General features: G+C 30.7%; 1 protein-coding gene across 5 annotated transcripts in view; it reads left to right on the top strand.

Annotated features, from left to right (window-relative positions):
- The first annotated feature begins 6,689 nt into the window (after nt 1-6,689).
- The window catches only part of LOC110425692 (protein DETOXIFICATION 14-like), an 8,086-nt gene continuing 4,177 nt past the window's right edge, over nt 6,690-10,598 (top strand). The window contains exon 1 of one of the 5 annotated variants that reach the window (XM_021440634.2): nt 6,690-7,071. In XM_021440634.2, coding sequence (XP_021296309.1) covers nt 6,835-7,071 — 237 coding nt within the window. In that variant the 5' untranslated portion in view covers nt 6,690-6,834. Of the gene's footprint in view, nt 8,568-10,598 lie in introns of all 5 variants that reach the window. The other 4 variants (XM_021440635.2, XM_021440637.2, XM_021440636.2 and 1 more) reach the window with 4 other exon arrangements.

Here is a 10,598-nt window from a genome sequence, read left to right on the forward strand (position 1 = left end):
TATAAAAGACAATTAATGTTTCAATTGAAATTTGTAATATAAATCTATAAATTATTCAATACTATGAAGAAATAAGAAAACATTTTTAACAAAAACCATTCAATACAATTTGAATTCTTATTTACTAATTAAATAAATTTTATTATATTTACTTTTGATGAAAGTCATTCGATCATTTTAAATATTTATAAATTAGATCAATCTCAATATAATTTACAAAAAAATATTTAAAATGGTAATTTAAAACTATAATGAATAAAAATAAAATAATTTCCAGCATTTGTATTTTTATTTGTAGTGTAGATTATAAATTTTGATTATAAATATAATTACATTTGTATATTTTATATAATTACTTTCTATATTGGATTAATTAATTTTTTAAAATAGTGCCTATGTACTTTTATTTAAGTAGAATAACGTATAAATAGTATCATTTTTATCAAAACTAATTTTCGTTACACGTGCATTGCATATTAAGCGTTTCATTTGTGAATTTTGCGATCACAAAAATAAATAAGAAGAAACACATGAATTTTAAAAATAAACACGTTCAGATTATGTTAATGTAATTATAAAATGATAACTAATTACATAGTCAATAATAAAACACAAAGTATAACTCATAATTTATAAACTTAAATCAATCCAAATTACTTATAAATACAATTAAGGTTAATAAGTTATTGAGTGAGATATGTGATCTATAATTGACACTTTATTTTCCGTCGGTAAGTCCTGTCTTCCCAAACACGTCCGGTAGATCACTGGAAATATGTTTGGGCCGGCCCTGCCCCACTTAAAATGGAGTGCCTTTGTTGGCAAATACTACAGGCTCGATTAGCTGTTAAGAATATCCTAGCCCGTCGAGGTCTTACAGGAGTGGATACAACTTCTTCATTACTCTGCCGAGGAGATATTGAAACCTTAAGCCACATTTTTTTCGGTTGTAGTAAATCTTGGCTCCTGTGGCAATAGTAGGGAGCCCTTTGGAATATTCATTTGGTGGTTCACAAAGACCCAAGGATATGCTCCATCTCATTGGTGGAGGAGGCAGATTCTATTAGCAACTAGTTAATATGGAAAATGACATGGTACGCCTTATTATGTACTATCTAGGCTACAAGAAATGAGGTTATCTTCAAAAGCTAAACGTGGGATGAGGAGCAGGTCTTTGAGAGAACGAAGCTATGTGTTGCATGGAGGGCTAACACAAAATAGCCTGATCATAATATCTTCATTGGTGATCTTGCTGAGTACCCGAATGAAAGAATTATCCATGCTAAAAGCAAGAAACCAAAATTTATGATGGCTGATGACATGACAACAAATACAAGCACGCAGATGCTGATGTGGATTTCTATCAGCTACTAACATGATCAATTTCCTTCTTTTCCATCTCACCTGCCATTTGTCAAAATATCATTGGGTGGTAAAAGTAGGAAATCAGGTAAAAAAATTGAGGAAGATTTCATGGAAGAAGAAACCTTTGGTTTTCGAAGAACCCTAAACCCAAAACGCTTGCAATTTTTGAAACCTATTGTCAATTATAAATTTGAAACCCCCAAAACTAGAACCTCAATTACAAAAATAGAAGTATAAATGGATTTCTAAAAGAGCCGCTAATCGATTTAGAAAAGAAACGACAAATCCATCGAAGGAGACAACAAATCGATTTGGAAAAGAGACAAAAAATCTAGGAAGAAAGAGATGACGAATCGATTTCGAAAAGACACGACATATCGAGGAAAAAACAAAGAGAAAGATAGAGCTGTAAAGGAAAAAACTAACCACGAAGGTGTGTTGGATTTTGGGTTTTTTTCTTTGTTTCTTTGTTTGAAAATTAACCTGTTTAGGGTTTATAATTGTGGACTGTTAAAAAAAATGAGTTCCAAAAGCCTAATGAAAATTGCAAAATTGGTTTAGGGGTTCATATTCTGGTCTGAAAATATTTATTTAAGTCTTTTTTTTTCTAGTTTATTTGTGTTTGCATGTGCTTGAAGTGTTCCTAGCTATGGAACATAAATTGGAGTCTGTTGTTCGTTTGGCCGTCAGTAAATGGCTTTAGTTCGTTGGACCCCTATGTTTAGTTGGCTTTTATATATACTCTTGTTAACAAAAAAATTAGTATGATTAGACCACTAATCTAAATCAAAATCTTCGAATCACTTAAATTTAATTAATATGTTCTGCAGGATGAATGCTGATAAAAATGTCAACTAAGCTCAATCCAGCAAATAAATTAGACGCCTTTAACTTTTAAAAACAATGTTTCATTTTGTAAGTCCCAATTGCCAATAATATACTCATGAATATTTATAGGTGTCTTTGGCTTTTAGTAGATATAAAGTCTACTAATTCTTTTCTTTTCTTTTTTTTGGAAAGAAAGATTCAACTTAACTCTTTGAAATATGAAAGTAGTAAGAATAATAATAATAATAATATAAAAATTAAATAAATAAATAAACCTGATTTTATCAACATTTAGAATTAAAGTATAATTAATCCTACTTGAACATTGGTACATAATCCTTCCGCCTAAAAAACAGGGTTTAAATTCCTTTTTCTTCAATTATAAAAAATATATATAATTAATCCTAACAATACATAATGTATTGTTTCTTTTATTTATCCTCACTTTTAAAAGTTGAAAGCAAGAATTCACACTCTATTTTGTTAATTTTTTTTATTGCTTAAGTTTTACTCCCTTAAAAATGATAAAAAAGGGTAAATTTAATTGAAATCTAAAATTTCATTAAACAAAAATGCACAAATGGTTAAAATGTTACACTTATAAATTTAAATAAAATTACTTTATGTAAAAGTAAAATCATATATATTTTGTTTTTAAATTATTCAAAAATAAATAATTCGTTACTTTTAATTCAAACTGACACTTTACTTTCTTATATCCTAAAGAAAGAATGAAAAAAAAAAAACCCCCTCTACTCGGAGACTATTTTTTTCTCTTTTTCTTTTTCTTTGTTAACATAAAAAAAAGAAAAAAAAAAGAAGGCTCAGACTCCATATACTGCAAAGGACAAATGCATTGTCCCGTCGCAATCATATGGCAGGAACCTATCTGACTGAACCAGTAAGCAGTCGGCAGCACAATCTGCCCTAGTTTTGTCAAAAAGTCGCCTTGTTAATTCCCACATGCAAAGTGTGTCTCATTACCATATATTACACCGACCAAAATGCCACAATCCATTACCATTCTTTTTTGAACATATCTTGCACTTACTCAGACATTAGATTTCTCCTATTGATTTTCTCTGCATTAATGCAATTTTACTTTTGAGTTATTATGTAACAACCAACTCACACTGCCGTTATTGACGCAAAAATCATATAAATAAACGTATATAACTCGACTAACTTTCTAAGCATTTTATTTTTTCTATATTTATTTTTCTCACATTTTCATTGCTGCTCCAATTAAATTTGTCAATCATCAATATCATTGTCTCATCCATAATTCACATTGAAATAATAATAACTAAATAATAGTTCAAAGTGTTTCGATGACACAACTCCACATTTTTAATTTACAATATGTCAAGATCTTAGTCTCAAAATAATTCTAAACACATTATTTATTATAATTTTAAAACGACTCGATGACTAGACAGCAAAACAATGTGAAGAAAACTAAGAGATGCCATTATCTACACCGCTACAAAAGGTTTCCTTGCCAACGATGTCTCCAACTATCTATTTATTTGCATATTAAATAACGTGAGCGAGTCTCACAGACTCAATGATCATCAACTTCGTAAGTAAATGGAAAAGAGAAACAAACATAAAGATGGTGTATTTATAAATTCAAAAATAAACGTCAAAAGCATACTCTATTAAACTGAGAGATTTTTATACCTTGCAAGTCTTAAGAATAATAAATCATAAATAAATACATATGAAAATGGTTATATTTAGCATGCGGGAAAAAATCTTTCAACTTCAATATCCTTGTAATAGTAAACCCAATGGCAAGTATAAATAAGTAATCTCAAGCTTAGTTGTGGGGTGTTTATCGAGGTCTAAGCCTAGCTTGGGAATTGGGTTATCGCAAAATAGAGCTCCAGGTTGATAGCAAGTTAGTGGTGCAAGCCATAATTTCCCCTAAGGGTCATCCATGTTCAAATTCACATTTGATTGAAGCTATTCAGCATTTACTCCAACGTCAATGGGAAGTCAAAACACGACACATATTTGGAGAAAGAAACACTCTAACCGACTTCTTAGCAAACAAAGGCTTCTCGATAGAAGAGGATTACGAATTTTATGATGTGCCACCCATAGACACTAGATCTTTTCTCATGGAGGATACATTGGGGATTAACTTCCCTCGTTTAATTAGTGTTCAATAAAGCTCCTTTTCAACAAAAACAAAAACCTCTTTTTTAATTGTGAAATAATTGCAGTCGGTAGGAGTGCATGCTATTTGAACCGGGGTCCAGGAGAAACTTTCCAACAGTAATATTTGTCATGTCATATATCTACCTGCACTATTAGTTTATTATACTTTTCCAAGGGCAGCTGCATTTGGTATTAACTTTTTCGTTTTTGTAAATAACTTTTCAGATTTTATGTATATGCTTTACAACTTCCCAGTAAAAGCATAAAGTAAAGTTTGGGAATCTGACTTTATTTATAATAGTTCTTAGATATACTTGAAAATAAAATAATAGCTTTTTATAAGAATCAATAATTTCACTTTTGAAATAAATGCAATAAAAATTTTCAAAAATAAATACAAAAATATAATCTTACTTTCGTTAATATTTATACATATGTTAAAAAAAAGTGACAAGTGGAGTCCTTCGAATCACTCTCACTATGCATAACTAATATCTAATATGAATATATTAAAAGACAAAACTTTTGGAAAAATAAAATTAATCCTGTGTGAATAGTCTATTTTTTATATGTTTATATTTTAAATAAATATCATGTATTTATCAATCAAAGTAAAATTTTAATTCATAGCATTGAAAGATTAGATTTATTACATTTGCTTATTTTTATTTGTATATTTTGCACATCTAATTCAAGTTGAAATTAGATACTAATTGTTAACCTAAATGAACATATAAACTAATATAAATATATAAAAAGAGCTTTTGGTAAAAAAGGAATAATCTTATGAATAGTTTATCTTTTTAACAAGTGTACGATCCAAATAAAATGTCACGTGTTTTTTAATCAGTACAAGATTTTAATTTTGATATTGAAGAACTAAATTTACTACATTTGATTATTTTTATTTACATATTTTTATGCATTTAATAAGTTCAATTTATATTCTAATTGCTAGCCTGAATGAACCGTTAAGTGGTCATTTCATGTTCAAAATTTAAATTCAAAAAATATATTTGCTAGCATAACCCAAAGAAGAGGAAAACTTTATAATACTAAACTTTTGGTTTGCGGATTGTTTCACATAATGTTTTATGATTATGTAATGGTTCAAGTTCAAGTACTGACCTAATAACTTTTTAGACTTAAATCACGTGATTCTCAAAAACTTAAACTGCTAATAGTAATAGATTTGGATTATTATATGGATCTTAATGGGGTCTCACATTCTCACCCACTCAAATTTTTGATGTCCTCATTAAAGTCTAAGTTTAAGATCTTACTAAAATAATATGAAAATCCACATTGGATTGGCACAAACTTTGATATCATTTTTAACGATCCAAATCCATTACTACTAGCAACTTAAGTTTGAGATTTTGAGAGGCACGTGATTTTGGCTTGAAATATTATTAAACCAGTACTTGGACTTGACTCGTTACAGACTATAATTACTATTAATCTAATTTTTTTAATACTTATTACTAATTAATTTAATTATCAATCAACAATTCACATTCAAAATTCAAAATTTTACTTATATGATTACTCCTAATCCCGATTTCTATTACCAAAGTTTGGTTTCTTATTTTATATCTCTTTGAATTATTCAATTTAGTTTATACATATATTTTGATCTCTTTGATATATTATTATTTATATTTTTGCATTTCAACATCTTGACAAATTATTCTATTTTTATTTTCTTATGTAAATTGTTTAACTGCATTCATATCAATAAATTTTCATCAAAATCAATTATCCTTCTAATTGTCAAAATCGTTATGACATTGTTTTTAAACACACGTGCTTCCAACTTAACGTTTTTCACTCTATTTTATGCTGCTATTTTTATTTTAAATTTAAAAAATTATTATAAAAGAAATCATTCTTCTGCATGGTATGAGTTTAATTCTAGTATTTTCATAAAATAGTGTAAAAAATACTTATTGAAATAACACATTCTTAATTTCAGAGTTTTTACATTAAAATTTTAAAAATAACCCCATGAAAATTTATATAAAATATAAAAAATTGCAAGAGTAGAAGGTTAATCAGCAAACACCCTTTAATCTAATGAAAATCTGAATTGTAAGATGAAATAGCAAAAAATGGTTATCGAATATATTATTAAATAAATTAAAACAGGAGCGGCAGGTGAAACATCAACAACCAGCATTAATTATTTAATTGCCCCTCCCGATAATTTTCTTTCTTTTTTTTAAGTTCGTCGATCTTACACCGTTCCCAATAATTAAAGTCCAATAATTAAATTGTTAAATTCAACTTTTAAAGTTTGATGTTATCTTTATTGAATCATGTTCGGACTTTGACTAGACAAATGAAAAATCACTAAAAAATAACTAAATGAAAAGTAAGCTTCACCACATATTCAGGTCATTCCCGTACAATAATTAATGGAATAAGGCAAGCCCAATCAGTGCCCTCAGATAAAGACTTGTTCAAGGGAAGGAAATGGAAGAGCCATGGCTGGGTGGAAGAGAGGAAGAAAAATGGAGGACAACATGGAGTGCCTTTTGGGAGGAGCTAAAGATGGTGAGCTATATTGCGGTGCCGATGGTGGCGGTGATGGTGTCGCAGTACCTTTCTCAGGTCATTTCGTTGATGATGGTTGGACACCTTGGGGAGCTTGCTCTTTCCGGTATTGCCATAGCTTCCTCCGTCACTAATGTCACTGGCTTCAGCTTTTTTGTAATGTTCTCTCTCCCTTTCTAGCTCTTTGTGTTGTTCACTTGCAAATTTGCCGGCGTAAGCATCTTAGTTTGGATAGACGTTGAAACTGGTCAACACATATGCTAATTTGTAGCAGAGTATAGTTCAAACTGTATCACGCGAGCATATTAAAGAAAAATGAAGAGCTCACGTAACATGCACAGCGCAAAAAATCAACCTTTATGAAAAGTTTTCTGTATTCTTTTCTCCCCAAGCAACCGATTAAGCAATAGATTTAGAAATTGCTCTAACTGCATTTAATCAGCCTAACTCATGAAACGGTTTGTCAAAAGAAAGATGTATTCGGCTTATTTAAGACTTGATTATTAAATTTAAGAAACCTAAACACTCTGTTAGACACCTAATTTTAAGTTCCCTGAAGATTTTGTTCAATTTTATATGTAAGAGATTTTTATTTTATGCATAATAGGAAAGTGTCAACTTTGATTTTCTTCATTTAAAAGAAAACATGGCTTATCAATCTTCCCTAAAAGATCTTATACAATTTTGATAGGCAAACCCTTGGCCCCAAGGCCAAATCATGTCTCAAAGACTGAAGACATTTTGTTAAATTTTTTACGTAGAACATTTAGTGGATAATTTCTTGGAGTAGGCTGAGCGTCAAAAATCAAAATGAAAAGCTCAAAAGTTATAAATGGGTATATTTATAATTTTAATATTTTTCTTATTTAGTTAGGGGTCTTACATAGGAATTATAGATATAATAGAATTTGTTTTTTACTTGTATTAGGACTTTAGAATAGTCATGTTTTAATTAAGAATAAAATATTTATTTTATTTAAATCTCTTGTTAATTATTCTAATTGTACTAGACAATCAGAGGTAGAGTTTTGTTAAGATTTGGGCCTATAATACTATAATTAGGACCCTTAGGCTTAGTTTTTGAATGATTCGAATAATATTCTTAAGTTCTTCTCTCAAACTTGAGTTTAAAGTTTCAATATTTGAAACTTGGTTATTAACCTTCAAGGCCTAGTCAAGTGCTAGCTTTTTGTTCCATACTAACTCGTTGCGTCAGTTGGTATTAGAGCAGGCAAAACTTGTCCAATCTAATGACAAGTGAACCTGTTATGGTAGGTGGCAATTCTCATGGTGAAGATAGGGGAACTGAGACCTTGCAATCTACAATGCAAGATCAAGAGGTGGAGTTGAGGGCTTTGGAGCAACGAATGGATCTCAGATTATAGTGAATGGAACGACGCTTTGAAGAAATTGTAGATCGACTTAATACCTCAGGTGTAGATGCCAACAAAAATCAGAATCATGAGAGGTCACATACCGGAAATGACGTAGCTCTTGGACAACCTGTCAACAAACCTGTTCTTGCATATAGGCGTAAACAATAGGTCTACATAGAAGATTCAAAAGAGGATGATAATTATGTTACAGAAAGGTATGCTGGATATGGAAGTAATGATTATGGTGACAGAGATACACATGATTTCAAATTAAAGGTAGATATTCCTTACTTTAATGGGAGTCTGAATATTGAAGATTTTTTAGATTGAATTGCAGAAATAGGAAGATTTTTCGAATATATGGAAATTTCAGAAAAAAGAAAGAGTAAGACTTGTCGTTTGTAAATTGAAAGGTGGGGCTTTTGAATGGTGGAAAAGTTTGCAGTCTAGAAGGAATCGTAAGGGGAAAGCACCAGCTAGAACTTGGTATAGGATGAAGTAGTTGTTATAAAAAGATTTTCTTCCTCCTGATTATGAGCATATTTTATTCCAGCAATACCAATGGTGCCATCAAGGTTAGAAAACTGTACATGAATATATTGCAGAATTTATGAGACTAGTAGAACGGAATGATCTAAGGGACACTAGGGGGCAACAGGTTGCTAGGTATCTAGAAAGGTTGAAACCAATTATCAGAGACAAGATAGGGGTACATGTATTACGAAATTTATCTGAAGTATGGAATATTGACTTAAAGGCTGTATTAATGTTGTGGGAAAGGAATAGACTTGATTATTCTCGCAAAAGTTATAACAAGGATAATTATAAAGCATCCAATGACAAGAATAAATCAGTTCATAATAGTTCTACATGCAATGACTGACACAAAGAAGAAAAAGCAGTTGGAAAGCAAAAAGTGATAGATGTAAAAGAAGGGTACAAAGTTGCAAATCCCAATGCTAAACCAAATCTAGAGAAATATTTCAAATGCAATCAACTTAGTCATAGATCTAGTGACTGTCCTCTTAGGAAAACAATCCATGTGATGGAACGAAAAGAAGCTGCAACCAATTTTGTTGTGTTAAAGGAAAAGCTATGTACCACTCCTATTTTAGCATTACTTGATTTTGATACATTATTCAAAGTTGAATGTGATGCTAGTGGTGTGGGAATAAGAGCCATTCTTTCACAAAAGAAAAAACCAATAGCTTTTTTCAGTGAAAAGCTCAATGAGGCAAAGCTCAAGTGGACCACGTATGACAAAGAATTATATTCTATTGTGTGTGCTTTGATGAATTGAGAGCATTACCTGGTTGGGTGAGAATTTGTTTTGTATTTAGATCATGAGGCATTGAAGTACTTGAATAGTTAGAAACGGATTAGTAAAGATATACATGCTAGGTGGTTTTAGTTGTTGCAAAAGTTTCCTTTTAAACTAAAGCACAAGGCTGGAGTACAGAATAAAGTAGTAGATGCATTGAGTAGACCTGCAAATTTGTTGGTGACAATGAGACAAGAAGTTGTAAGTTTTGATACAATTAAGGAATTATATCATACAGATGAGGATTTTCATGATACATGAGAAAAGTGTATCACAAATCAACCTATTGGGGATTTTTACGTTTATAATGTTTTTTTAATGCGAGGCAACCAGCTTTGCATTCCTAGATGTTCATTGAGAGAAAAGTTGATTAGAGACTTGCATAGTGGACGTCTTGCTGGTCATTTAGGCAGTGATAAAACGATTGCTGCTATTGGAGAGAGATATTATTGGCCACATCTGAGAAGGGATATAACAAGATTTGTGCAGCGATGTTACATATGCCAAACTACAAAAGGACAGTCCCAAAATACTAGTTTGTATATGCCTTTACCTATTCCAGAAAATATTTGAGAGGATTTATCTATGGATTTTGTGCTTGGATTACCTCAAACGCAAAAGGGCATGGATTCTATTTTTGTTATTGTGGATAGGTTTTCTAAAATGGCCGATTTTATCCCTTGCAAAAAGACTTCAGATACAAGTGGAATAGCCAAAATTATTTTTCAAGGAGGTTGTTCATCTACATGGTGTGCCTAAACCATCACTTCAGATCGAGACAGTAAGTTTCATGGTCATTTTTGGAGTAATTTGTGGAAGATGTTTGATTCATCCTTGAATTACAGTAGCATAACTCATCCACAAACTGATGGCCAAACTGAATCGGTGAATAAAACCGTTGGCAATCTAATGCACAGTATTTGTGGTGATAGACCAAAGCAATGGGACTTCACATTGACACAAGCAGAGTTTGCTTATAATAATGT

The sequence above is a fragment of the Theobroma umbraticum genome, unplaced genomic scaffold (assembly GCF_002168275.2).
Source record: "Theobroma umbraticum cultivar Fairchild unplaced genomic scaffold, ASM216827v3 scaffold_12.1, whole genome shotgun sequence".
NCBI classification, from domain to species: Eukaryota; Viridiplantae; Streptophyta; class Magnoliopsida; order Malvales; family Malvaceae; genus Theobroma; species Theobroma umbraticum.